Source organism: Monopterus albus, unplaced genomic scaffold (genome assembly GCF_001952655.1).
Source record: "Monopterus albus unplaced genomic scaffold, M_albus_1.0 scaffold138.1, whole genome shotgun sequence".
Classification (NCBI taxonomy): Eukaryota; Metazoa; Chordata; class Actinopteri; order Synbranchiformes; family Synbranchidae; genus Monopterus; species Monopterus albus.
The window spans coordinates 154,983-182,514 of record NW_018128018.1 but is presented as its reverse complement, the minus strand read 5'-3'; the positions used below and the strand labels follow the sequence as shown (position 1 = coordinate 182,514).

Sequence of the window (27,532 nt, the reverse complement as noted above, 5' to 3'; positions counted from 1 at the left end):
ACCTTCAAAATGTTTATATGAATAAGAATCAACAGAGAAAAGAAGACTTTTCAAGCGAGATTTGAACGGAACGCGAGATTTCTGTGGTATCCATGGAGACGAAGGCAACGTTCAGTAGCTCTACAGATAGGGAAACATGGCGGTGTGTTTTGCTCCTAGTTATGTTTATGTTTAGCAGAGACCATTTTACACAATGGACCTGCCGGAAACTATCAGAAGACGTTTAGAAGACTTTTCACGAAACGTGTTATTTGACCAGAGCCGGATTCAGCCTCACACAAAAGAGAATGACACGTTTTTGCCACATGGTAAACTCAAGAGCGCCGCTAACATTGGGAATGAATTAGCATTGATGTTAACGTAGCTAACTAACGACCGGAGTGGCAGAATTGGGCTGTTCAGCTCTATCACAGTCTTGCAGTAGCCTCTGCGGAGTGTGGGTTATTTATCTAGGCAACGTATATTCTGTTGCTTTTGTTTTCAGATAAGCGGGTTCTGTCAAGTCTCCACCTCCAGATGTCTCTGTACTTTAACATGTGGTTCTTCCCCTTGTGGTGGATCAGTGAAATTGTAATGCTGCAACTCAAGGTAAGGCAAATGACTGTGTTAGGAGGAAAGTAAAGCGGGGCTAATATTACACATTGATGATGTTAAAGTCTTAAAAATCATTGGACTGTATATACATGAACATAAGGGTCCCCTTAATTATAACTACAATTAAAGTGTATATCGGAAGGAAACTATAGAATATGTATGACTTTAGGAGATATAGTACCTTTAAGTGCAAACCTTAGTACAATACTACCCAAGAGGAATCAACAGTTACAAAAAAAAAAAGTTATTGGCAAAGTGAACAAACAGTTCCTGAAAGGGCAAGTATACATTTAACCAGCCTTATCTTTTAATTGTCAGGGTTTGACCTGGAAACAAATTACATGCCAAAAAAAGGCTTTTTGAATGAGTCACATCAATTTAACTGCATTATTGTGATTGTCATTTATACCAGTACCCTGCCTTGCCCGATTACTACAAGTTCATCCTTGTCACTATTCTCATCGTGATGACTCTCATTGAGGCCATTAGGCTTTATCTTGGCTATGCTGGGAACCTCCAAGAAAAGGTGGTAAATCACTCACACAAACCTAAAGATTAGGGCAGGGACTATGGAGCAGAGATTCTAATTCACCTGTGTTTGTGGAAGGTCCCCGAGTTGGCAGGATTCTGGCTGTTGAGCATCATTCTGCAGTTTCCACTAATCCTGTTTCAGCTCTTCAACGAAGCCATTCTCATACAGCCCCTGGAGAGGGGCGTTCACATAGTTCTTGCCATATTTATACTCACACAGGTAGGATTACATTTCTCTTAAAACAGACTACATATACAGTCTCAGCAATGCATTCATATAAATACAGCTTATATTATTGAATATTTTTTATTTATTTTATTCTGTGTTTTAATTTCCCAAATGAACCAGGCTGTCTTTGGTTTTGTGGCACTCCGGGACATGGTCAGACACACAGAAAGCCAATTTCATCTCAGACAGTTTGACTGAAATCTGAAGCTCTGACTACCCTGCCGCATCCGGACACACCAGGATACATCAGTACTGCCAGCGACTTTGTGTATTAAGCACAGTATATGGGATATTTCCTATCCATGACTGACCACTAAAGATAAAAATGTATGCGCATCTTTATTTTTGTATTTTATTCACATTATAAGATCATGGAATTGTATTGTTTTTGTAATTGATGATAAACAGGCAGCCTGTGTATCATCTATATGGCATGTAATGCATCATGGACTTGTGTCGGTGTACGCTTACTGGTTTGCCATTAGTAAATCTGGTCCTTATCAAAGTCAACATTGCAGAACACATATTAGCAGGCAAAAAAACCCCAGTTTTTACAGATTTTATAATTGTAGCAAAATTTCAAGGGGATATACAATTTTATATCAAATAAACATTGCCATTTAACACTAAGTTAAGACTATGACTACAGTTTCACTCATTTTCTATATACATAACATAAGTTTGACCTGTGTTGTACAATCTGTGTAAATGAGGTAATAGAGTAATTTTATCCCAGTATAGCTATTGTTTAACACACCTGTTGAAATTCTAGCAAAAATTTACATTCCTCTTCATCCACCTGTAGAAGTTCACACAATTGGTCAGAGAACAGAGTACGAATCCATCTTTAATAAACATTGTACACTACAGTGGGGCAGACTGTGACAGTCTTGTACATATTGCATCTTTTGTAGCAGTACTTTTTTGGATTTCTCTTCCAAAGTCACACTGCCTGATGTCTTTAACCTGAAGCTTACGGAGCATGTCACTCTGTGAACGTGGGAGTTCCAACTTCATGATACCTGAAGGTTTTGTCACAGAGGGTAAAACACCCATTTGCTTTTTGTTCCCCAAAGTGTCTTTGCATAGTCTGAGGAAATTAAAAAAGGATAGGAGCACAGAAGACCTCAGTAAAGTGTTTAATCCTTATCATCACTGCACAAAAATGCTGTCTTTCCACTGCCACCAGGATCCGCTCCAAACCTATACCATAGTACGATTAACGCGTTTCGATTTTCTCAGAAACAAACCTCACCTGGGCTGAAACCGGGATGAAAAGTGTGATATATGGCCTACCTTACAAGCTAGCCTCAAAGCGTGCCACTCTACCCCCATCCCAGGCATCTATGGCACTACATTCTGACTGGCAGAAAGAAAATCTGAGCAACAGGAAATGTCTCAGCAGAAGAAAGAGACCCGCCCTCTTTAAAAAAAGAAAAAGGAGAAGGAGATGGCAGCGCATAATGAAGAGATATTACTCTGTTGTGCACCTACTGTTGATGTCCGTTCACCATGGTGTTGTCTTCCATTATGTACTCTGCAAAAGCAACGCTCATGATGTGCAATCGAAATACAAACACATATTAAGGCCAGGCATTCTGGGCCAATAGCTGGCCAGCTGCAGTGTGTATGGGATGGTTTTGGTGGAAGTGGAAAGACGGCTAAATCGGCTTAATATACATATTGGAACTTATACTGCAATGGCATCCCAAGCATTTAACAAAGACAGAATGAGAGATGACAAGACTCAAGATTAAAAGTGAATTTACCGTTTTCCTCTTGGGTCTGTGCTGCTCACCACAAGCCCAGATGAACTGTTGCGGGCTTCGTTTTGTCTCAGGGGGATGTCTGGAGCGAGTTCTCTCTGGTTCTGCTCTCCAAATGGTATACATCTCAACAGTGACAGTCCCACTGAATAATGAAAAGATCGGGACATAAAGAGGAACAAGTGTGGTTAGATATCTGAAAAATAAAAAAAATAAAAAAGTTTTTTCTATGCAAATTAAAAAAATTAAACACTTTCTCATGCAACAAAATAATACATTTTATTTCATATGTGTGCATATGGAACCTTCTTTCTGTTCCTCATTCTGTTGTTTGATCTTGGTTGTATCTATGTGTGAGGTGGGGGGATCCTCGGGGACCAAGTAGCCTTCTGAGACCTGTAAAAACCGTCTTTCTTTAAACAGATTCCCGCCAGTGAACCTTGTGGTGAAACCTGGCACCACTCGCTTTGTAGGAACAATGTCTGGACCCGTCTTGATGCACAAGGATGAGGAAGACCTGCTACAGAAGAGACATGACATTTAGTGAACCTGACTTTACCTAGACATATAGTTATCTGCCGTCTAATGGTAAGGATACAAATCTTACTGAGAGGCTTACCTGTGGGGCACTGTCAGAGAAAGTGGGTGCCCTGAAAGAGGGAGACAGGATTTACTAAAAGAGAGCTACAGTTTGAGACAGGCTTGAAAGTTTAACTCAGTTCTATCTATACATGCTGACAAACCTCTGTAGACTTTAAAGGGGACATGAGATTGTCGGGGGCAGTGATACTGTTGCCGGCTGGAATGTATGTAATCTGATGACGGTGGAATGAGAACACTTAGGTGCAGCAGCTGAGAGGAGCATCTCCACTGTCCTGTATCCATCCCTGGAACATCTGGGAAAACAAGCCAAACACACTGTTCACTGCTAAGACGTTTCCTAATGCACGGATGATTCTAAATACTTCTGCCCTCATGTTCAAGAGACTGTCTATACTTTGAACAACAAAATACCAATTAATATGATTCTCTACCAAATCTCCTTCCTGTTTGGAAGTCAAAAGACAACATGACTGACGACAACCTACAAAAGTGATGGTAGCGGTGAAGTATACACTAAGGCTTTGAGGACAATTTTTAGAAATTCTGAACTTCCAAAGTAAACATTACCTGTGCGAGATGACACAGCTCTGTAGGTGCTGAGATGTGGACATGCTTTTGCCCTGCCATGCAGGCACACAGCTCTCATGTTTTCCAGACCGTTATCCTAAAACAGAAAATATTGCAAAGAAAACATCCAAAAATCAAAATCCAAATTACAGATTGTGTTCAGCTGCTTTAAGTACTGCAAATAGTAGTTGGGAATTTGCAGATTTTCATTATACTAATAAAAATTGAAGTGGCTATGTGAATGAATGTATTTTATGACCAACCAATAATGCGCCAATAATCAAAGGAGTGGGTGGATCATGTGAGTCATCGGGCCCCCCTGCCACAGAGTCACCTGACTGACCTCCTCAGGGTGGGTGGTAGAAGAAGGGCTCACAACCTTTTTTATCAGACCATTTACCTTCACAAACAAAAAATATTAAAGGAAAACACTCTTCGTGCTTTTTTGTCTTGCCTAAACCTATTCACACTCTCTTCTTCATACCTGCCATTTTCTCCTGTGTCTTCCAACAGGCCTCTCTGGGAGACTCTCTTTAACTGTATTCTCTTGGGGCAGACTGAATTCCTGCAAAGACCATTCACTGATCAGTCTTGTTTAAAGTCAGAAGTAATTATGGCCTGTTAGTCTCTTAGTTTCTTACCACATTTTTGATGCTGCTTTGCTGGACCTTCTGCTGTACATTATTCTTCACTTTCTCTGGTCGCAGCCCGTTCCTCTCTTTACGACTCCTCAAGCGTTTCTTTTTCTTCTTCACTGGAGTTTGCTGTGAAGGAAAACAGGAGCATGTGACCAACTGATGCAAGAGAAGATGTGATTTGAAACTGATTTTCACAAAGGAGCTCCAAGACCACAGGAGTGAAATGTGATGTTATCCTTAACATGACATAAAGTACAAATTTTGTGGGAGGGTAGACTGATATCAATTTACCTCTGGATGCACAGTTGGTGGTTGGTTCAGTAAATGAACTGGGAGTCCATTTGAATCTGAACTATCTGAACCACTGGTGCTGTGGGGGCAAAAAAGAAATGTGCACATTCAAACTGAATGAAGGAGTGCTATTACAAATCATATCTTTCCATCTCATTGATCTTAATGTGCAAGAATTAGAGCACTTTTATTTTGCTATCTAGTATGTTTAGTCCTTTAAATAATCCCCAGAATGATTTCGGAATACTTGCAAATGCCAACTGCCAAACAACAGATTGACTTCCAACTACAATGCAGTACAACATAATGGATATAAATTACATAATTACAATACCTAATTTATCCCCGTCACATATTACCAAAGACTGTTGCATTGGCATTTGATGCTTAAAAGATAAATAAAATGGTATCACCTGGTTTCCAGTTCAGAAACAGAGAAGTAGCAGTCAGTGCCCAAATCTTTGCCCAGCTTCTGCCTGATTTTTTTTGTCAACATCGCTGTCAGCTCTGTCAGACAGTAAGTAATCTGGATTAAAATGATAAATCACACAGAGAGATGGATGACACCAGAGTTACAAAAAAGCTTTAAAATCAGCTTCCAGGTACATTTTGGGATATACATTTTTCCTTTTGCTCGAGATAGCGTTCCAGTGTTGGAAGGAGTCTACATTTCTATATAAACTGTAATCTGACATGCTGCTTTATCTTTCACCTTTGTTTGATCAGGGTCACAGTAGTCCAGCAGGGTGTCACAAAAGTGAAAGCCCAGGGACTTCAAGTCTCGAGTAGTGAAATGCGTTCCTCTCCTGTTGCCTACCAGTCAAACAGATCACAGATCCTTATACAAGAGACACAGAAACATACACACACAAACACATCTGAAAAGTCTAAACCTACCCAGTGTGGAGCCTCCGAAGGTTGCCTCCATAGTGTAGCTGTTTCTGATGCCAAGTCTCCACATGGCAATTCGTCCTGTTCCCTCTCTACACTTCTGTACCCGAAACCTGCAGCTTTTGAAAGAGAACTAAAGAAGATGATGATTTAGATGTTGTTCTTGAAATGTTAAATAAACACAAATCAATACTAAAAACAATGGTAAATATGAAGTAGTTTAAAGAATGATGTTTAAGAGACTGGTGGATGTGTGTAGCTTTTTTTTTTTCAACAATTTTCATTTCATTTTAATAATTTCAGTTTAAGACCTCCCAATAACAGTTTGCGGTGTTATTCATTAAATTCTAACCAGGAGTCATCATTGAGAAGTAGCAAGCATAGTTTTGTCCTTATACAGATCACCAATCTTATAGATAGCTTTGGAGACCCACAGCTTGAATTCCAGAGGTCTGTCTGCAATTAGGATATTCAAGTTATGCCACAAGGGGGAGTCATAGTGCCATTTTTGGTTCCCCAAAACTTTTCTCTACAACTCTGAAATTCCTAATTCCTAATTTGTGTTGAGAATAATGGGTCCAAAATGTAGCCTACAATATTTCTCTTTAACAACAGAATAAGATGTCCTTTTCTAGGATAAGTCAGGTATTTCTTTAGGTGCCCCCATGAGATTAAGGAGCTTTTGGTGAGCCAAGCCATGACAGGGTGCAGATTGGTGACCGTGCCAAACAGTACACTAGACCTATGCCATCTTAAGAAGAGTTCCATGAAAGGAAAAAAATAATGAGTGTATAAGTTGTTCTTCTTAAAATTCATCAAAAACCTTTGGGTGCTCTACATTTCTAAGATAAAATATAAAACTGAAAGGTTACTTTACCTTATTACTGGCATTCTTGCTCATCATTAGTGGGAAAACTCTCTCGTGAAGCTTCTTTGATCCATCACCTCGGCTGTTACAGCCATACATAAAGACATTGTTTTTGCGGTTGTGGCCATGAAAGTCACAGTACAGAACTACATCCGTCTCAGCCTTCAGCCTAGGAAAAACATGGTGTAACGAACAGAAAATCTGTTTATAAAAGGCAATGTTCCCAATGGAAGAATGCAAGAGAATGAGAGAGCATGTAAGTACAGAATGTGCCAAGTTCAGAAGGTTACCTTGAAAGCTAACTTTTACACAGTTTCTGACACAGCTGAAAAAGTAAATAGTTACACAAAGCTACATTATTAGAAGCTCATTAGAAGTCTGTATGACCCAGGTTCAGTCAGCAGCTCGGAGATTTCTTGCATCTCTACCTTTCTTTTTCAGCTTTCCTTTCTGTTTCTACTGATTAATATAGAGGAAAAGCAAAAGAAGTTCTGTTACAATGTCAGCTGACTTTGTGATAAGTGATGGCATCATTATAATGTAATGTATCTGGCATTTGGAATTTATCCAACCTGTCATTTTAATTTGTTTTCCTGCTAGGAATAGTAGAATCCTACTGGTATAATACACAAAATATATAAAAAACCATGTTTAAAAATACCATCTGGTGTATTTTCAGACAGATAATGTTCAGAAAAATGTCGTCAAATAAAGTTGAACTGTTTTCTGCCATACGGTACAGTCTGGGAGTAAATACAAAACAAAAAAAACTGTGTTCATCATGAGAAGCTGTGTAAGAAATGTAAATTGTCACGAACTTGCAAAATATATACAAATACAGTGCTTTAATGTGAAACCTCTTTCAAACAGCGAAAAGTGTTTGTCTGTTTGTTCATTCGTGTGACCTGTCTTACTTTTCCACCATGCTTCGGGTGTGCCACACACAGGGAAAGGAATCCTTAAGCAATGTGTTGTAATTTCTGTTGAGATCTCTGCCTGCTAGAGAGCAGCGGTAATTGCCTACCACCACACCGTCTGGGTTCAGCATTGGCACCACCTGTAGCACCAAAATTCCAAATTAGAAAAAAACTACATGTGATAGCAGTATACAGCATTACAACATACAATAAATCAAAACACAAACTTCTAGTCACTCACTATCTGCTCTTTAAATTACTCTTCAGACATACAAGAAACTAATGCGCTAAAGCAATGATCATGATAATAAGACCCTGTCACCTTAAAAACAAAAGTATCCCGGAGTAGCTGGGCATCTTCCGAGTCCCCGAGCAGGAAGTCCAGGAACCCCTCCATCATCCAGGAACTGTTGGTTTCTCCAGGGTGCACTCGGGCTGTCACAACCACAGCTTTCTTGGTCCTGCCCTCCACCCTGCCAGTCCCCTGGGACGTTACTGTCATCACGTACACAGCATTTCCAGCAAGGCTGTAGCACAGCACCCGCAGTTTACAGTATGATGCAACTGTTCGGTTGGCAGAAATGCATCTAAGGTAGTGCTGCAGGTGTGAATAGGTGTAGGGGTAGCAGTGGGCCAGGTAGCAAGTGTCTGAGTCATAGGGGAACTGGAGAGTCCAGGTGAGTGAGAACAGGGCGATGGGCTCACTGCTGTTGTCCTTTGTACTCTAGAGACAGATAAACGCTTTATGAGTGAGATCCTGCTTTTACAATTATGATTTCAATTCTGTGAAGTGATATTGCTGTGGCGTGTTTTTGTAATTCTGGTAAAATGATGGACCTGCATGTTATAACTGACAAACTACAGATACTTAATTTTACTGCTGACCATTTTCCAAAGTACACCACAAATGTTTGATTTATTTCAGTTCCTGGTACAAAAGTATGAAAATCAATTAGCAATGTTAACTTCAACATGGCGTCTTTAAACAGGGCCAGTAATACCCCCCTGTTCCTTTGCTGCTCCTCCCCTCCAGTGTAAATTTCCTACACTCTTAAGCACTTAGAACTTTTTGATAAGAGACAAAGATGATTAAATCTTGACTGTGATGGATTATCTAGTTTAAAACAAGTTTTAAAACCTCTGCAAGCATAATTTTAATCTGTATTCACAAGTTTGAAAATAAATGCTGCAGTGAAAGTAAGAAATTGGCTAGTAGTTTACAGTGTAGTCCAGATGCCAATTTTTAATTTTCCAGCTTATGTCAGAACGTTTACCTACCTGACTGCAGTTCCGAGAGTATTTGATATTAGAACCGGAGCGCTGCCATCCGACTCGTTTCTCACTGGCAGCCCTCTCAGAGTAGAGCAATGGTCTCATGCCCTGAGAATACAGGCTGTTGCTCTTCATCAAATTGATGATGGTGAAGCGATAGTTCACTCCAGCCTTCATATTTCTGACCCTGAAGTAGAACCACTGCGTGTACTTTCTGGTGTACATGTCTGTGTGCAAACTGAGCTCATAGTCATAGACACCCCTGAATAGAAAAGAAATATTCATGGGGACAGACAAAAAGAAAGTAATTTCATCAAGAGCCACCAGGATGAACATGTAATGGCTGAAAAGTCAAAACAACTCATCACTAGATTATGCTGCAGAGACTCACACTTGCACTGCCTTCTGAAGGTTTCCACTTTCAAAGCGTGACTCAAACTCAAGGGTCGAGTCTGTCTGACTGATGTCACAAGTGGCGCTCTTAACAGGCCCCCTGCTTCCTCCAGCACGAGAGCAGGAGAAATAAGGACGCTTAGTGGCTTGAAAGAGTGAGAACAAGAAAAATAAATATCAAACGCTTTAGGGAGCAGCAGCTGGGAATATCATGTTTATCTTGAAAATGATCACTTGTTAATATCTGGGTGAGGGAAGACATTTCAGCTGCCTCATGGCCCAGAACAGTTCCCATAATATTGTATATCAAACTGAGTGTAAAACTTGTACATGATTTAGCAGCACTTATCATTGGACTGGAATGGTGTTATCAATATGAATTCCACATGAGGAAGCATTAAATTAAATTGGGTTTCTCCTCACTAACATACAAACGTACGCCCTTAGATTAAAACATATATTATTTGCTCTCTATTAGATAGCTGTGGCATGAAGTAACTCGAGTATTTTAAAAAAGCTAAAGTTACCATGGTCAATACAGTATACCACTTTCCGTTGCTCCTCTCCAGCTGGCATCACTATCTTCTCATGTCCTGTGGGCTGATAAAAAGGCTCTGGCTCTGGGGGGTCCCACTCTGCAACACACACTCTCTCAGTATTATGACATGTTATTTAACAGAAAACATGCCAAGCTTTAGATGCTATTTAACAGTGTTTTTTGTTTGCTTGTTTTTTACTTAAGGTTGAATATGCTGTATTTCACCAGAAATACAACTCAGTGCCTATTTTTAGACCTTGTGCATATCATTAACGTGCCTAATAACATAACAGTTTAAATAAAGATTTTAATTACCTATGTGATGTATAATGTCGCTGATGACTTCACACTCTATGGGCCAACGGGGACAGGAGACAGATGGGAAGTTAACCAGGTCCAGTGGTGCCCTGAGACTCAAAACAGGCCTGCCACCATCAAAGTCTATGAGCAGCTGCCTGGTGCGCAGTGTCTGACTTAGGCTCATGGATACTGAGAGGGAACATGGATCATACTTTCAGTAAGTTTTTTCATGCTCCTCTTTTTCCAATATTAGATTATAGATTTATATTTTTGATCAGGTCTTCCCCCTTGCCTCACCTAGAACAAACAAGATAACATGCTGCATCCAAAAGAGCTTTTGTTCAATAAATAATAATCTAGAATTAGGCATGAGGTGCCACATGTCCATTCAGTGGTGGCCACATCTCCTTCCCAGATATCAACTATTAGCTACACACAGTTGTTATTTTAACACACATTTCAGCTGCAGTTAGTCCACATACAATATAAGAACATAACGTATGTTATCTAAATACAGTCTATGTGTAAATAACATACACTGCCTCCTCCTTGCTGATTCCTCCCTCTCTTTCTCTGTGTTGGAGTCACTGGTATCTGATGTGTCCAGCTGGTAGGTATTCCACCAATTCCTGAGAGCAGAGACAGCCATGGTCGATGTGTGGTCAGCCTGATTGGGAAAATGTAAGAGGTGAGTGTTGTTTCCCATTTACCAAAGTGAGTCAGAAATGTACTGGCTTTTACCCTGTATCAACTAAGACTTGCAAGACAATACAAAGAACTGTTATCATCATGAATCAATATGAGTATTTCAAGCCAATTCCAGTGTCTGGTATTTCCCGCAGAATATAAACAAGTCGCAATTTGAGTCTTTTTTTACAAATGCATGTAAAAGAACAGATATACTGTATCTATCTTATGGAATAAATCCTTAATAATCTATTGCAAGTAAATGGAGGTAAAATACCACATAGTGAACAAACCAAAGCACTGTTGAAATCACATGAGAAGGCAAAATACACAAATAAACTAGAGAATAGAAATTATACACCAAACTTGCACAAAGCAGACTCAAACAAAAAGAAACATATTATGGAGACTATCAATGAACTTAAACTAGGTTAAGTTTTTAGCTGATATTGCAGGATATTTTATGAAACAATAAAGGCAGCCTTTTTAGGTCAGTGTAAGCTGATAATAGATATATACGGATATGACATGTCTATACGTCTTTTGTTATCCAAAAACATTTCTAATTATATAACTTGGTTACGCGTCTGAAATAATATTCATTTAAAAGGGAAATTGAATAAAAGACAAAACTCAGATGTGTGGTGCTGAGGGTAAACTCTCTCACAGCATTCTCCAGCTCTTTATTATAAGGGAAATGCCGCGTTAGCTGGTGTAAGTTAGTCAACTAGTTAGCCTAAGTTGGCTCAAAACATAGAGCCGTCTAATGCCCGTCTTCAGTACAAGACATGCTTCTAGGTATTTCTGGATGAATTTGCCAAGTTTATCACTTCTTGGAAGCACTCGGACGCCACTTCCACATGAACGAATGAGTGACTTTCCTTGTGATGCTAACATTCTAGTTAGCTCTCAACGCGTGTGACGTTTACGATAGTTTGTATCGATAACAAGTATCAATGTGTGACTGCCACTTACCTCGCTTGCATGTTAATTACACCATTTTACTTGAAATATTAATTTGTACGCGAATGGCCGTGAAGCAGACTTTGCGGTTACAAGTTGAATAGTACAGTGTTGATGTTGCTGAGCAACCGATTGTAACAGTGAGGTTGCTGAGGAGATGTTCCCACGTCAGTAAATGCTTCACAAAAGTATTAATTTGTCGTAAAATGTCGGGAAGTGGCGTTAGAGATTATTGGATTGACGTACTGTAACTAAAAACAGGGCTATGCTGTGATTAATTCGTCGTTAATATTAACATTTCTCACAATTGTACCAGCCAGGGATAATATTACAAAGCTATTCGTTTCTTAAAACGTTTCTGTTAAATGTTTTACAGCATAAAAATAGTATTAAAAGGCAAAAAATAAAGAGCTTTGAAAAACAGTTTAATACGTTTTTACAAAATATACAACTTCTGTGACATTACCTCCCCTTCCAAAAACATGGCTTATTACATTATACATTTTATGTACACAGTTGTAAAAATGCTCATTAAAATAGACAATTCCTCCAAACAAACTGGGTTGTCATCTATATGGGGTCTATACAAGATGATGTGGAAGTAGTTCGGATGAACTTAATGACATTTGGCACATTTACAATTGTGGCTACAACAACACAAAAACAGGACATTCAAACCCTTCTGGTGAATGGCCTGCCATATAAGGGCCTCTAAATGTCTCCATCATGGACAAGTGAAGCTGAAGAAAAAGTCCATAGATCACTGAACAAAACTTAAGGTGGGAAGGATGACATCATGTTAGTGGTTGGAGTGTAGTTAAAAATGTTAAATGGGTAATATACAACTTAAGTTAAGCTAGACGTTATGTGCTATTCATTATCTTCCGTTTCTTCAGTCGCTCCCGCCAGTCTTCAGGAAGTGCCTCAAAGTTGGCATTCTTTGAAGCTTTTCCTCTGGAAAAAATAAAACAGGTTAACAGTTAGTCAAGAGTTACTAGAAGGAAAGACAGAAGAAAATGGGGACCAACTCTATGGAACACTGTAGCTATATTTGTATAATTTCAGTTGTTCACCATCTGCATTTTTTATAATTCATTCAAAAAAAAAAAAATGACTGGAAGTTTTTGCGGAAACATACGTCATAAACTGCTGTTGCTTCCACTCCTCGATACTCTTCTTGTTAAGCTGCTCTCTGTCCTCGTCACTGGAGCTGCTCTTCTCTTCTTCATCCAGCTCCTTCTGGATGCTCTGCCACTTCTTCACCAGTGAAGGCATTTTGGTCTTACTCTTCTTTGACTACAAAGTTTGTATCAAGAGGAAAAATTAAACTGTAGGGTCTTTTTATGTGATATTTAAGCAGTGGGTTACAAGGATGGCTTGAATGCTTGAATCTAAACAAAGGGGAAAAAGTTATTCAAGGTTTATGTTGGAAAAAGACAATTAACATTACAGGTATTAAACTGCCTTTACTGCTCTCCTTTGCCCCTTGATGTAAAAGGTTAACTGCAATATTAACCTTATCCTTTTTTGCCTTTTTGGTCTTGTCTGTGGGCAAAACTTTGGCTCCTAGAGGTTCAAAGGGCGGCTGGGATGGTGGCAGCGGTGGTTGAGGAGGTAGTGCTGGGACAGGTGGGACAGGAGGTTCACAGGGGATCAAAGGAGCAGTGACAGCTGACACACCCCAGTAGGCAGTTGCTGACATGAGAGGAGCTGCAGAGTCAAAGAAACCTCACAGTTATTGGGTAAACAGCTCAATGTTAAAAATACTCAAATTACTTACTTGAAATGCCACTCTTGCCATTCCTGACACTTGTATTAATGACGTGTAAAGGGGAATTGATGCTTTGTGCATACCCTCGTGAACACAAGGGGGTGTGCACGTCCCTATTCATACTTCAAATCGAGGCTCTGCATATGCCAAAAGGTTTCCGACCATTGTAGAACATACGCAGTTGGGGCTTTTGCTGTGCAGACATACTTTTGGCCTACATGCAGATGTCTGCACAGAGTCCACACGGACCCTTGTTGGCATGGAAAGATGATGAAAATTAGGTCACTTGACCTTAGTGGACATGCAGATGCACAAAGCATGAATTACCTCGTACACTGGTGTGGCTTTACTCAGTATATACACTTCTGGTAAGTTTTATGCTGCTTTACTGTGTGATCGTGAGCGCTTGCACAGTGTTGCTCTGTGAAGGCTTAGTGCTTAGGGTAGACATTAAGACTGGACTCTAGCCTTGGTTCAAAGATGTGTAATAATGCTATTAACAGAAATGCATTTTTGCTCCCAGCATGTTTAATATACACTCCATGGTCACTTTAATAGGTACACCTGTACCTATGAGGCTGTTTCAGAGTTTGGTAAAATTGTTACAACTGTATAAATTCAATTATATGTTTATTATTGAAGTCATCGTTAAAGCTGGTGCTGTACTGGGCTACATTATATTTAGAGGCGTATATTTTGGTCCTCTGCAGGTACATACATGAGAATCAGAATATTAGGACACCTAAAAATATAAGGTAGTCCAATACAACACCACTTTTAATTATGACCTCAATAATGAGCATATCATTGAATTTATACATTTATGACAATTCACCAAAAACTGAAACATTCTGAGACTCATAAACACAGATGTTAAGGCAGAAGTGTTGCATTGAATTGTATACAATTGTACAGGTGTACATAATAAGATGGCCAGTGAGTATATACTGCAACTGTGGATGTTGTATAGTTTTATTTATACCTGCAGTGGCAGCAGACTGGGTGTAGAGAATGGGACTGCTGCCAATGGTAATGGCTTTATTCAGCTGGCTGGATTTACGTTTCTGCCCCTTCCCCAAGGGGCCCGATGAATCCACAGTCTGTTTGAGAAAAACAAAGTTAAAGGCTGCAGTGCTCTTCCATTCACAATTGACAAATGTATCACTGTCAAGAAAAATATGAATAGGAGGACACCAATCAAAGATAAGCTTTATTACTCCCATACTTTTGCACCAGTATCTCCAGGAGGTAAAGGAGGCCTCCCATTGCCATCTTCCTCAGTTCCAGGGGCTGGAGGCTCCTCATTATCATCATCCATCTCCATCTCCACTTCCATGATTTCTCCATCACTGTCAGGAGGAGGAGGAGGTGGAGGTGGCGAGCCTGGGGGGAGAGGGGGAGGCGAGGGACAGTGGGAAGGTGGAGGTGGGCTGTCAGGAAGAGGAGGTTGGGATGGTGGCCAGAACGCACCAGGCTGAGGTGGTGCTGGTGGGGTAACAGCATCGTAAGCAGAAGATCCTGTTTTTAAAACACAGACATAACAATGTTCTAAAGTCATTAAAGAAGAAACTTAAGAGGGCAGATTTTACACCCAGTCTAAGGAACAGTGACTGACCTATCATCCCACCAGCAGATGCAGATGTTTTGGTATCCTCTTGGCTAGAAGTCTCTGTCTCAGTACCCTGGCTGCCTTTCAGGTCCTCCTCTTTGTCCTCCTCTGTTGGGAAATCCCACTGGGAGGCACCGGTCCGGTCCCTCACATAGAAATACCGCCTGTGTTCTCTAAAAAGTGGGACAACAGAAATAGAAGACAAGACTCTCAATGACTGGCCAGCAACTGGATGAGTGGCATGATTCCCTGGGGCAGTGGGGCAAGGGAGTGGTCATAATGGGTACAGTACAGTAGGGGACAGGAGTGTTGTATGGACAGCAACTTTATCTGTCCAGAAGAAGGGCCCAATTAAAGTGTGGTTATGATGTGGACAGGGAACCCACCTTGCTCTCAAAAACAAATAAAGCAAAACAAATCATCTCTAGGTCCTGAAAGTACCATTCAGCAGCTCACACCATGGTTGTCATATTTGTTCAGTTTTAGACAACCATTCCCTCCCAGACACAGGAAGACGCCAGGGAGGAAGAACCATCATCATCATCATCATCATCATTATCAACCATAGGTCAGAAAAGAATAAGCACATAGTCAACTTGTTTTACATCAGAAAGAAGAAAATTTTAAAAAGAAAAAAAAACAGTAAGACATATGAAATAGACTTGGTCTGACCTGCTGGAATCCCGTCATTGCTCCATCTTCACCTTTTATTTGATGTGTGACACTCGGCTCTTCCAGGGCATCACTCTGTCTGCAATGTATTCTGGGAGTTGTAGTCCTGCAAAATGCAAAGCTTTCCCACGCAACCAACCTTCCTACCATACCCCACCCCCTCCCAATTTTTCCACTGACTGGACTCATCGTCAGTCTACAAATGCCCTCACAAACAAGGGCTTAAAAGTCTGTTATAGGGACAGGGAGTCCTCTCTGTGGCAGTTTTATATTTAACAGCAAGCAGGGTGGCCTTTATCAGTACATGCAAGGCAGAATGCCAGGATCACATCATAGAAACCTGAAGAGTCTGTTTCTGGTAAGCATTTTGATCCACTTGAACTGGTTAAGCTTCTCCCCAAGTCATGTTACAAAGTCTGCAACCTCGGCACTGAGGGGGATGTTGTCACACGGTAAGATTTCTGGGGGGCGAGGGAGTTTAGAGATGTGAAAGGTAAGGAGCGCGTACCTGTCCCAGTGGCAGGACCAGCCTTTTGGGGTGGCGTTAAGTTCGTAATATTTTATGTGCTCGGCAGCTTCCTGCAGCCTGCGGCGAAGATAGACCCCATTCAAAGCACCCTCCCTCCAGTCAGCAATGCGAGTCTAGGAGGTAAAAAAAAATGGAATAAGACAGAAGAGTAATTACAGCAAGTTTCCAAAATGACACCTTGTGATGGATTATTATGAGATTTTTAAATATTAAGTAGTACCACGACTTTGTACAAAATGATATGAAATTAAGCACTAAATATTTTAGAAGTGGTACAGGGATAACTACAACTGGAAGCTAGGGTAATATTGCATAGAAGCTGAGCCATTATCTTCTCACCTCAGTTTGTAGCAGAAGCAACTGGAAGTTTGAGATCGCCTTTTTGTTTATCCCTAGGAACTCCATCTTGCTGGTTAAGGTGTTAGCCAATTCTCCAATCTGAAACTATTACTTATCAGCATCAGAACATGTTTTAAGAGATTACAGCAATTATTATGTTAGTAATGACATCATTACCTTAAGCTCAGGCGTTTCCACTTTGAGTTCAGGTGTTTCCACATCTTCTCGTTTCAAAACTGTTTTCTCCTCAGAATCGTCCATTTCCTTGTCTTCTCCTTCTGCAACACTCTCGAGGACTTTGGAAAGAGCTACAGGACCCAAGAGAGGAATTTGAGTATGTGGGATTTTTTTGTATGAAAACACCAACAAGTTATTTATGTAATCCCACTCACACACCCACCCGTCATGCATTCCACCCTCCAGTAGCACATGTAAACATTTAGACTCACTTGTCTCTGTGCTGTCCTGTTGGTCTGATCCTCTGCTGTTCGAGTCAGGGCTGGCAGCAGAGGGGAAAGCAGTCTTCCAACGTTTTTTCTTCAGTACAAGGCCACGAGAACCAGAGGTTTCTTGACTTGCCTCAGAACAAGGACTGGAGCCCCCTCCACTCACATCACCTTCCTCCAGTGCCCGGAGCTCAGCCTAAAGGCCAGAAAACATAATATATTATGGGTCATATGAGCTGGGTCATACCAACATTTAGCTTGAAAGGAAATCTTGTCAATAGTCAAATTTGGGCCCCCCAAAAAGTATAAAAAAAACACACCTTTTTCCTCTCCAGAGCCAGTTCCAGTTCCACTGTGTCTTCCTCTGTCTCCTCCTCAGCATCCGAGTTGTCTCTTGACTGCTTCTTGGTGCAAAGATCAGTTGGGACTGAGTCCGAGTCCTGAAGAGGGGTCGAGGGGGACCCTGCCGGGCAAACACCTTCTCCTTCAGAATCCAAACAGTTTTCAGTCTCGTCCAAACCTTTCAGCAGTCTTTTTCTCCACTTTTCTTCTGCTTCTTTCACTTCAGAGGGAATCAGAGGACCAAGAAGAGATGCAGCCACTCCACGATGTTCCTCCTCCTCACTTGTGAGGCCTACAACACTCTCGATCACATCCTTTGAGACAAAACATGGCAGTGATACATTTAAACTCTGAATAAAAACTCTTAAATACCAAAAAATAATGTTGATTCACATTAGTTCTGGACTTCAATAAAACCTGCCTTCACTTTGGTCTCTTTCACTGATGTCAGGACTGCAACAGATGCAGCGTTTTCCTCCAAGTAATAACCAGCATGGGCTGTGTCATTGCCGTTGGCACTACAAAGAAAGCAAAAAAAAAAAAAACATCATACACTGCATTTCTGTACTAAAGCAAAAACAAAGAACATTGAAAAGAAGTGTCCTTCAAATAGGTATGTTCTTTTAATGTAGCCACAGAGAAGAGGAAGCTATTCACAAATATGTGATAACACTTAGGCTTTTCACTCGGTCAGTTACTCTCACCTGTTGGCATACTGTTCCAGGCTTTGCACCTGATCAGCTAGATAGTGTGGCAGCTCCCAAGACACCTCATTGGTCAGAGTGTTCCAGTAGTAGTAGCAGCCAGAGTTCTCGTCCCATACCTCCTGCCAGTCTCCCATCTCTACGCCCACTGCAAAAAAGCATATACATGAGATGCTTCAAAAAAGAAAAAAAAAAAACTTAAGTTGATATGCATAAAATCTCACTCAAAAGAACCTGTTATTTTAGGCAATAACCTGAATTATTTCAACATACAGCAAAACAACTTCTTATGAAGACAACTATAATTATTAGCATACACAGTCTGTTACAGAGAGGGAAACGTCACAATGTGCACACCTGATCTTAAATAACTCACAGACAATTACCTCCAGCTAAAGAGTACTGAGTATTGTACTCAAACTCTGTGCTTTGCTGATTCTGTCCTTCACCGGTAGCTGACTGCTGAGTATTAACCTCAGGTCTGGGTGGGGTGGTTGTTGGGACAGAAGGATGAGATGTTGTATCCTCTGAACTTGGCTGAGTGGTGATTGCATCAATTTCCTGTTGTGAGAAAAATGGCAACAGGAATTTAAATTCCTTGACAAAAGCACATTTTCAGTCCCACTCTTCATACAAATGATGGGATTTCTTTATGAAACAATGGTCCCAAGTTAGAACCTGTGAAAAAAAAAAAACTAATCTAAATGTGAAAAAAAACCCGAAGTCTACTTTGAACTCCAAATTGATTGCCACAGATCTAATTACAATGTCTCCTTTCAGTGCACAACTACATGCTATCACAACTCAGGCTATTCACCCTACCATTTGTTTAGCTGAGGTTATCTGATCTAGCCACTATCATAAGATGTTAACTTCATATCCGTCACACAGAACTAAAATAAGTAGACTGGCACTGTATTTGTTACTGCTGTACACCATACTGAGCCCCATACATGAATATTACTTGGCACCTATAGCCTCATCTGCACCATTAAGCATAACTTAAAAGCAGTAACTTACTTGTTTTAAATGTATAAATTTTACAAGATAAATCCAGTATGAACTACGTTTCAGGAATCAGTGACCAGAACAGATGATAGACAGAAATGGGCAGCAAATTATACTTACAGCCATGAAGCTGGCCAATGTTTTGTCGATGTCAGCTGATTGGTTGCGTTGAGAATTCGCAACTGAGCGCTGAGTCTCTCCAGCATCATCTTCATCACTATCTTCATAGGCTCCAAGCAGGGATAAACCCTCTACAGGTGGAGAGCAATACAATTTGTTCAATCTATTGTGAATCCTTTCGCATTTCTCCTAATGGATAAAAGCACAGCTACTTTACCTGTGGCCTTTACTGCGGGAGCCTTCATGTTTGTGTGTCCCTTTTTCACGAATCTCTCTCCATCACCATCCTGTTCGTCTGCAAACCATGCCAGCCAAGAGGTTAAGTTAGCGTTAGCTACCTACAGCAAGCTCACGTTAGTTGTTCACAGACTGGATAACGGACACAAATTAGCTAATATTATTCACCATACTCACACTACTAGATTAAGCAAGTAAAATTTAACAGTATTGGTGTTAGATAATACTGCTTAACTACGTATGGATTAACTTGCCCAATCGCTTGTTATAAGGCAAACTGACAAAAATACTAGCTAGTTTTATCACCGCTAGCCTAGCGTGTCATCCGATAGCTTCTGGTCGGTCCGTTGAATGAAAAAACATCGATCCTGTGAGCTCCTTTGCTATTTCTTGTCGACAATTTATCGTTGCACTCAGTGTTTACGAATTCAATAGCTAAATATTTTAAGTTACTGTTCTTTTTTTTACCACATGGGCCCATTCTTCACACCTCGACCATTTAGCATTAAGCTAACCTGATTTAACGACATGTTTAAAAAATTACCATCGGATCCAGAAAGTGCTTCTTCCCTCTCTCCTGCATTCCCACCGCGGAGCCCAGGAGGTGAAAGCTGTAGGATCGTTCTTCTACCGACCGCTCCTCCTGTGAGGCGACTTTTCTTCCCCATCACGGTGTGTCTATCTGTCGGTCTAAAGGCCTGCTCCCTTTCCTGGCGTCGTTGTTAATCCTCTGCTGCTTCGAGCTAGCACCACTAAGCACAAAAGAGGGTGTCAACTTCCGGGTTATAGGGTCATGTTTGTATGTAGCAGTGATGTTTGAGTACTTGTTAAATTGCTAACGAATTTCCACGTTGAAAAACACAGATGTTAAACCTTTAGAAGTCAAGGATATTTCTATTTTTGTGGAGTAGCCTGTTTAGCGTATGAATCCAACTAGGAGCAACTAGCCTAACAAGCTAACACTCGGACTTTTGACATGGGAGGTGGAACGTAAGCAATTAGCTACACAGTTTCGAAAGGGGAGCCACCCGCTAATGCATACACATAACGACCCACTACCGAGGCAGCAGTCAGCAGGACTGGAAGGAGGAGCAACTGTCCAAACCGCGGCTAGAAGAAGGTCGGCGAGTTTCGGATCAGATACGATGGGGAGTGCGATGGGACCCGTTCTTCAATGGCTGCAGGATGTGGCAGCTGTATCTATCCTCAAAGTACGGCGAACTTTATTTCAGGCTGCCGTCCTCTTCTGTGTCCTGGTTCTGCTGCTCTGGGTGTCCATCTTTCTCTATGGAAGTTTCTATTACTCATACATGCCCACTGTGAGCTTCTCCACCCCTGTGCACTTCTACTACACGTCTGATTGCCATGACTCAGAAGCAGCACTTTGTTCATTCCCCACCGCGAACATCTCCTTCATGAAGAATGAGAGAGACCACGTGATGGCTAATGGCCAGCCTTATAGAATATCTTTGGAGTTAGAGATGCCTGAGTCTCCAGTGAATGAAAAGCTGGGTATGTTCATGGTCAAGATGTCTTCATATACCAAAGGTGGGAAGACTGTGTCATCAGTGGGACGATCTACTATGCTGCATTACCGTTCCAGTCTCCTGCAGACCCTGAGTACTTTCATGTTCTCTCCTCTCCTTCTGACTGGGATGACTGAGCAGAAGCAGCTCATAGAAGTTGAGCTTTTCTCAGACTACAAGACAAATGCTTATGAACCTACTGCTGGTGCAGTCATTGAGATCCATTCTAAGCGAGTGCAGATCTACTCATCTCAGCTTCGGATCCATGCCTACTTCACTGGTATACGATATGTTCTGTATAACTTCCCCCTAACATCTGCAGTGATCGGTGTCACTACCAACTTTGCCTTCCTCAGTGTCATTGTGCTGTTTAGCTACCTGCAGTTCATATGGGGTGGGCTCTGGCCTCCGGACCAAGTAAGAGTTAGAGTTATGATGGGAGACAACACCCGCATTCAGCAGAGGACAGAGGAGGCTCGAAAGCGCATGGAGAAGGAAAATTCTCAGAAGGAACTTGATGGTTCTAAAGTGATTGAATCTGTGCAGTCAGATTTTCAGGGAAATTACATGGTGGCAGAGCTGTCATCAGAGAGGCCCTCAGTTCTCTCACATGCCTCTGGGCCTGATACACCAGATACCAAGGAGGAAGGGTCTCATGACTCTAAGGAGCTTGAGGAGATAGACGGTTTACACATGTTAGATGGGTGCCTGCTGCTACCTAACCAGGGTGAAACAACACTCCGACAGAGACCTGGACCCTGGATGAGCCTGTGAAGCATGCCGCTGCACACTATTAGAGTACCAATAATACAGTATATGCTCAGAAAATGTGCCATCGCTCTTCAGCAGATGGAATGTGATTTGGCAGATTTGGATAGATTCATGCAAATACACACATTCACCTGATAGATGCATGAGAACAGATTACCTACAGCCTGATGTCTTTGGCCTCTGCTCATGTCTTTCTGCTTATTGTCTGCTCATAAAGACAGCCTTCCTACAGTCCTATATGCCATTTGTGTTTTGGTTGTCCCATAGCAGGAGGTTCTATGTTCAAACTGTTGCTTGGTCAACTTGTCATGCATTAGCATCATATGATATCCAATAATTTATTATACCTATTTTTTCTTACGTCTGCTTGTGTTTTACTACTCTAATGTCTCTTAAGTGGCATTTTCTCACTTGAAGCCAGCTTATAATAACTAACATATTCTAACAATCTTCCCATAATAATACAAATAGGCAAGTTACCAGTTCAAACATTAGTAGGCTTGATTGTTTTTGAATGTAGCTGCCCTGCACTTGAATCAAAAGTTAAAAGTTGGATTTTGAATTCCCACACCCTTTATATAGATATGCACAAACATGTTATGTGATCTGCGATGGGCTGGCAACCTGTCCAGGGTGTGCCCCGCCTTTCGCCCGCGGCTGGCTGGGATTGGCTCCAGCCCCCCGTGACCCCGTTTGGGACTAAGCGGTTTGGAAAATGGATGGATGGATGTTATGTGATACTTTTTCTCAGAAGCTTTCTCAGAGCAAATAGATTTGGAACATTTGCCAAAAAGCATCTTTGTTTTTAGTAACTTCCTAGAATAAAATTTGCAGTGGGACCAGCCACAGGGATACAAGGAATGTGTTGCATTTGTTTTGTTTTAATATTATAAATAAAGACATTTGGTTTCAGTGTAAAGGACAGTTCTACTGATACGGCACATTAGTTTAAAGCTTCAGCACTTTTTCAGAGCTGGTGTTCATTCCATTAGATCTTTGTAGTCAGCATCTGTTACACTGCAGTTTACACTTTGCAATTTGATGTTGTGAAAATAATATTTATTGTGTTTTCCTATAACAAAACACCAAGATGTTTTAAATGGGTTTTTAAGTATGTTTGCATCTTGCTAAACATGTCTGTATTTAAAATTATACATACAATGTAAGAGGAATAAGTGAAGTTGCTGTTTGAAGTTAATGCTAGCTGGTAATACTAATAAAGACAAGGTAATGCACTGGGTTCTTTTGATGAGTCTCAGTCTCCATGATCTGTGTTAAAGGGAGATTGAGGTCTAAACAAGTATATTTAAGCATCTGTCCAGTTTGTGTTGACATAGGATTTTGTACCAAAGATATTACTCAGCATGATGCACGTGGTCATTTTGAATTCTGTCTGTCGGAATATCTTCATAAATGCCTTTAAAGCTACATAAGTGGGTTATTTTGTAGCTTTAAGTATGCACTGATACTGAATTAAACAAAAACATATATTGGTGCACATCTTTTTTTTTAAATGCCTTCATCCCTCTAAAAAAATAAATAAAGCAGTTCAAATTGTCAACAGCAAATCTGAGATTGTTTTATCAAAATGTTTGGTCATATACATAGAAAAAAAGTAGCCTTACTGTACAACTAATATGTGAAAACATGCAGTTTTTCACATCAAAAATCGTTTTGAATTCTACTCATTTAAAAATAGAATGTACTTGCAAATGTTTTACTCATTTTATATTTAAAAAATGGTTATGAGTAGTATCAGAAAACATTTTTAAAAACCAGCAGTGATGCTCATCTTTACACCTGATTATTGAAGGGTTCGGGCCCCACCTGGGACCTTTCTGTGTGGAGTTTGCATGTTCTCCCCGTGCTTGCGTGGGTTCTCTCCGGGTACTCCAGCTTCCTCCCACAGTCCAAAGACGTGCAGCTTAGGTTGATTGGTGTCTCTAAATTGCCCATAGGAGTGCGTGTGGTTGTTTGTCTATGTGTTATCCCTGCGATGGATTGGCGACCTGTCCAGGGTGTACCCTGCCTTCGCCCGATTGCCGGCCGGGATTGGCTCCGCCCCCCCCTCATGACCCCGTTCAGGGACTAAGCGGTAGAAAATGAATGAATGTTGTAAATGGTACTTTCTACTGAATTGTCTGAATGATGTCAATTCCTTCAAAAAATGTTTATAATACAGGATATTAAACAGATTTCTTTTTATAAACACCATGCTTATATTTTAGATTAAGACATTACGGCTTTTATCTACTAGAATGAGGATATTCACTTTTAGTATAATTTATATTGTATAGGGAAAATAATTAAATATAATCATAAGAACATCTAGGCTAAAATAAACATTTTTTGTCAGTGTAGATTTGTCCTCATAATATATATGAGAACTTTGTGGAAAATAAAGACACACTCTTTGTTCTCACTGTGCCCACTGCTGATCCATGAGTTAAAATATAGGAATGATATGCAAGGACATTTTTAGATTTGGGTATGGGACAAAGCATTACGACAACATCAAGGTGTTTATGTTTGACTTGCACTGTACTTATAAATGAAAATCTAGAAGGGTCTTCTTGAATCTAAAATCACACAGACAGCAAAGTTGTTTTTAATACGAAGCGGAATGAAAGCCGAAAATGCAGTGGTTCTGTGAGTTCATGCCATTAGAACATTTCCAGTAAAAATGGCTGGTATGCAGCCCATTTAAACCCTTCTCTTATAAATGTTGGTTAAAAGGATTCAAACTGCCCAGAGGGTGTATTGTGGACTGATTTAATCTTGTTTACGGGACATGTGCCTGGTACACCGAGGAATTGGAAAGATGCATTTATGATCTGTTTCAAATAAGAATCTCGTGGTGGCAATATTAAGGCCCATTAGCAGCCTTTATTCAAAGCCACAGCCCCAGTCTATCAGATGAATTATGCATTGGGCTGGATAAGGAGTACACTAATTGACTTAAACTATCCATCACTTGTATTAAAAGCCTCACTGTATTTAGCCTCAGCAGGTACAGATATTATTTCAGATTGTTCCAACAAGTATACTGCCCTTTTCTTTTTCTTGGTCTCTGCAGTGTAAAGTATGATCTTGCACCTTACATTTGAGTTTATGTGGTACCATCTCATGACTGTCTTTGCTCTAATTATTAAATTGTGCATCGGTTGACATCAAAACTGAATAAATACGTAGATAACCACTCCCGACAACTTACTGCATATTCAATTTAATAGAAAAGTATGAATGTTTTTCTGTAATACTGTCTTGCAAACACACCACTTTTGTTTATGTTTTAAATACATGCTTGCCATTTGATCCTATACTAACCCTACTACCTGAAAAATTGTGTACAATTCCAAGATACAGTATATGGCTTGTACCAGAAGATAAAATAGCTAAAATCTTTATAACCAACAGAAGAATGTACTGTAGATAAAGATGAATAACAATTTACAATACCACTGCTGTTGCAGCTAATCAATTTGAAGGCATATATAGAATTTTACAACCTGCAATAAGACTGATATTTTGTGCATATCAGTTCCAAAAGTTATTAAACATTTTATTTTTTCAAGATTCAATTTTCCTTTTTTACACAGGCCACATTTTTGGACTACTCTTTACTTAATGCCTTATATTAAAGCTCCTGTGATTGGCTTCACCATATATAGACCAAATACCACCGGCCTGATGTACCACACACCTCCCCACTGTAATTGTTCCACTTGAGTGGCATCCTGTACTGGCAGGCGTTGCCACAGCTAAAGGTCCTTTTGTTCCTTGACCTCACTGTGCCCCTCCTCAGGGTGTACTTCTGTGACCTCCGCTGTAGTCTCATCCACTACTTTTGACTCGTCATCTTCCTGCTCATCCTCTGAGCTGTCAGCCCATCGCCCAACCCTCCTGACTCCTTCGCCCACCACTGGGGCGTTAACACAGGGGTTATTGTCATAAATGACAAGTTTCAACCCCTGCATGTGAGACAGGCCAGGGAAGTAATGTATTCTGTTCCGATCCACATCAATGACAGCTAGAAAGTGCATTTCGAGCAATACTGGAGGGAACTCTGTCAGGTGGTTTCCAGCAAGCCAGATACTTCTTAGCTCTTCCAGCCGTCTAAGTTCTTTCGGTAAACACCGTATCTGATTATAACCGAGGTGCAGGGTCTTGAGATTAGGGAGCTCGCAAATGACCTTAGGAAAAACAGTGAAGCAGTTAGTCTCCAGCCACAGAGTAGTAAGTTCCTTGAGCTCCCCCAGTTCTCTGGGGAGGCGGTAAAGCCTGTTGTTACCCAAGTAAAGGATGCTAAGCTGGGACAATCTGCAAACAGCTGCAGGGAGCTCTTCAAAGCAGTTAAAGTCAAGGGCCAGCAGTTGCAGCTTCCTCAGGTCCTGCAGCTCAGCTGGTAAGCTGCTGAGATTGTTGTCACTCAGGTAGAGCTTCACCAGCTCATTGAAGACACAGGCAGCAGCAGGTACCTGCCTCAACTGCCGGCTGCTTAGGTCCAGGGTTCGATCAAGTGGCATCTCCTTTAGGTCCCCCACTAAGAAGCGTTGACATCGTTCTGAGGGAATGAAGGCAATGACGCCTCGCATGGCATTACCCATCTTTGTGACTGTCACACCACTGGTCCTCCACATCAATTTAGTTCTAAGCAAGGGATACACTCAAGCAGTGAATTTCATGGTGTCCCATTAATGCTCCTCTATCACCCCTCTGGAGTTACTGATCTTCATAGCATGTAAAAACAAACAAGTTTGTTACAATGTAATACAGCTTTGTAATACTGCATCAGCATATGAAGGTTCAAGTGTCAGGAATCACATGATTATGTTGTCGAATTACTTCCTGTATAATAAAGCCATGATGGTGTTTTATTTACAAAGAAAATGCACATAAGGTGTTTCCACAAAGGAAACAGGAAACATAATAAGCATAAAGATGATCATATAAGAATTTAGAACACCTACTTTCCAGTGTTTTCCTGATGATGTCCATGACTCTCAGTATCTGCTACAGCAAGCCATTTGTTTATTCAACTTAATGAGCTGAAAATGTATTGTATTCTCTGGGCAGATATTCCCCTGTGCAGTTCTCTCACCCATCCCAGTGGCTCTGAGCCTTGCTCTGACTTTCATGGTGATAGCAACCACTAGCTGCTCTCTCCTCCCCATTTGTGCCTAATGACTTCCCCCCTTCTTCTCTGAGATGACAGAGGTGGGAGAGAGAAAGAGACAGGGAGGGGCAGGGTGCCATGGACAAGCATAAGAAGTACTTTGTGATGAAAGAGCACTGAAGGTCATTTATATTTTGTTTTAATCTGTCCGGACACAGTTTATGGGTCTGTGCCACCGGGACAGACAAAGAAGGCCTGTGGAATAATTTCAACAGTATTTACAGGGAAAAAGAG

The 27,532-nt window shown here is 40.8% G+C and overlaps 6 protein-coding genes across 8 annotated transcripts; 2 read left to right on the top strand and 4 right to left on the bottom strand.

Annotated features, from left to right (window-relative positions):
- The first annotated feature begins 83 nt into the window (after positions 1-83).
- Positions 84-1,980, top strand: tmem17 (transmembrane protein 17). Its single transcript, XM_020613788.1, has 5 exons — positions 84-308; positions 485-588; positions 1,007-1,120; positions 1,202-1,345; positions 1,475-1,980. Exons 1-5 carry the CDS (start codon positions 194-196, stop codon positions 1,550-1,552), a joined length of 555 nt encoding a protein of 184 aa, XP_020469444.1. The 5' UTR covers positions 84-193; the 3' UTR covers positions 1,553-1,980.
- Positions 1,981-2,183: 203 nt separating this feature from the next.
- LOC109967895 (uncharacterized) lies at positions 2,184-4,383 on the bottom strand. Of its 2 annotated transcripts, none has more exons than XM_020613786.1 (6): positions 4,291-4,383; positions 3,864-4,016; positions 3,740-3,770; positions 3,426-3,640; positions 3,124-3,265; positions 2,184-2,444 (listed from the first exon to the last, which is right to left on the bottom strand). In XM_020613786.1, the coding sequence occupies exons 1-6, from the start codon at positions 4,367-4,369 to the stop codon at positions 2,219-2,221; spliced, it is 846 nt and encodes a 281-aa protein (XP_020469442.1). In that variant the 5' UTR covers positions 4,370-4,383; the 3' UTR covers positions 2,184-2,218. The 2 variants fall into 2 exon arrangements, with proteins under 2 accessions (XP_020469442.1, XP_020469443.1); XM_020613787.1 differs by having other exon boundaries at positions 3,426-3,637.
- A 187-nt stretch (positions 4,384-4,570) lies between these two features.
- Positions 4,571-12,219, bottom strand: agbl2 (AGBL carboxypeptidase 2). The gene is made up of 16 exons (XM_020613794.1): positions 12,061-12,219; positions 10,936-11,065; positions 10,414-10,587; positions 10,088-10,195; positions 9,559-9,706; positions 9,174-9,429; positions 8,218-8,619; positions 7,893-8,035; positions 6,988-7,147; positions 6,117-6,243; positions 5,932-6,032; positions 5,633-5,745; positions 5,220-5,298; positions 4,932-5,054; positions 4,775-4,855; positions 4,571-4,690 (listed from the first exon to the last, which is right to left on the bottom strand). Exons 2-16 carry the CDS (start codon positions 11,045-11,047, stop codon positions 4,571-4,573), a joined length of 2,247 nt encoding a protein of 748 aa, XP_020469450.1. The 5' UTR covers positions 11,048-11,065; positions 12,061-12,219.
- Positions 12,220-12,452: 233 nt separating this feature from the next.
- fnbp4 (formin binding protein 4) lies at positions 12,453-20,975 on the bottom strand. 2 transcript variants are annotated; one of them, XM_020613748.1, is made up of 18 exons: positions 20,885-20,975; positions 20,370-20,577; positions 19,806-19,883; positions 19,589-19,719; positions 18,847-19,021; positions 18,461-18,608; positions 18,178-18,274; positions 17,735-18,070; positions 17,418-17,610; positions 17,146-17,276; positions 16,969-17,073; positions 16,609-16,742; positions 15,435-15,601; positions 15,045-15,337; positions 14,802-14,919; positions 13,565-13,758; positions 13,187-13,344; positions 12,453-13,002 (listed from the first exon to the last, which is right to left on the bottom strand). In XM_020613748.1, the coding sequence occupies exons 2-18, from the start codon at positions 20,491-20,493 to the stop codon at positions 12,912-12,914; spliced, it is 2,673 nt and encodes an 890-aa protein (XP_020469404.1). In that variant the 5' UTR covers positions 20,494-20,577; positions 20,885-20,975; the 3' UTR covers positions 12,453-12,911. The 2 variants fall into 2 exon arrangements, with proteins under 2 accessions (XP_020469404.1, XP_020469405.1); XM_020613749.1 differs by having other exon boundaries at positions 16,969-17,067.
- LOC109967877 (seipin-like) lies at positions 20,585-23,662 on the top strand. The gene has a single exon (XM_020613750.1). It carries the CDS (start codon positions 20,860-20,862, stop codon positions 22,123-22,125), a length of 1,266 nt encoding a protein of 421 aa, XP_020469406.1. The 5' UTR covers positions 20,585-20,859; the 3' UTR covers positions 22,126-23,662.
- Positions 23,663-25,883: 2,221 nt separating this feature from the next.
- lrrc10 (leucine rich repeat containing 10) lies at positions 25,884-26,729 on the bottom strand. The gene has a single exon (XM_020613763.1). The coding sequence runs from the start codon at positions 26,727-26,729 to the stop codon at positions 25,884-25,886; it is 846 nt and encodes a 281-aa protein (XP_020469419.1).
- Between the last annotated feature and the right edge of the window lie 803 nt (positions 26,730-27,532).

Bases quoted from the DNA above. Each gene is read 5' to 3' on its own strand.
- LOC109967877 (XM_020613750.1), top strand. From the start codon at position 20,860: ATGCATACACATAACGACCCACTACCGAGGCAGCAGTCAGCAGGACTG.
- fnbp4 (XM_020613748.1), bottom strand. From the start codon at position 20,493: ATGGGGAAGAAAAGTCGCCTCACAGGAGGAGCGGTCGGTAGAAGAACG. The intron at 19,884-20,369 runs GTAATTTTTTAA...CATGGTTTGCAG, and splicing joins AGCACTTTCTGGATCCGATG to ACGAACAGGATGGTGATGGA. The intron at 14,920-15,044 runs GTATGGGAGTAA...TTTCTCAAACAG, and splicing joins CTGGAGATACTGGTGCAAAA to ACTGTGGATTCATCGGGCCC.
- lrrc10 (XM_020613763.1), bottom strand. From the start codon at position 26,729: ATGGGTAATGCCATGCGAGGCGTCATTGCCTTCATTCCCTCAGAACGA.
- tmem17 (XM_020613788.1), top strand. From the start codon at position 194: ATGGACCTGCCGGAAACTATCAGAAGACGTTTAGAAGACTTTTCACGA. The intron at 1,121-1,201 runs GTGGTAAATCAC...TGTTTGTGGAAG, and splicing joins CTGGGAACCTCCAAGAAAAG to GTCCCCGAGTTGGCAGGATT. The intron at 1,346-1,474 runs GTAGGATTACAT...CAAATGAACCAG, and splicing joins CCATATTTATACTCACACAG to GCTGTCTTTGGTTTTGTGGC.
- LOC109967895 (XM_020613786.1), bottom strand. From the start codon at position 4,369: ATGAGAGCTGTGTGCCTGCATGGCAGGGCAAAAGCATGTCCACATCTC. The intron at 4,017-4,290 runs GTAATGTTTACT...TTGTTTTCCCAG, and splicing joins AGCTGTGTCATCTCGCACAG to ATGTTCCAGGGATGGATACA. The intron at 3,641-3,739 runs GTAAGCCTCTCA...TCTCTTCTGTAG, and splicing joins TCTCTGACAGTGCCCCACAG to CAGGTCTTCCTCATCCTTGT.
- agbl2 (XM_020613794.1), bottom strand. From the start codon at position 11,047: ATGGCTGTCTCTGCTCTCAGGAATTGGTGGAATACCTACCAGCTGGAC. The intron at 8,620-9,173 runs GTAGGTAAACGT...ATCTGTCTCTAG, and splicing joins ACTCTCGGAACTGCAGTCAG to AGTACAAAGGACAACAGCAG. The intron at 4,856-4,931 runs GTAAGAAACTAA...TGGTCTTTGCAG, and splicing joins AAAGCAGCATCAAAAATGTG to GAATTCAGTCTGCCCCAAGA.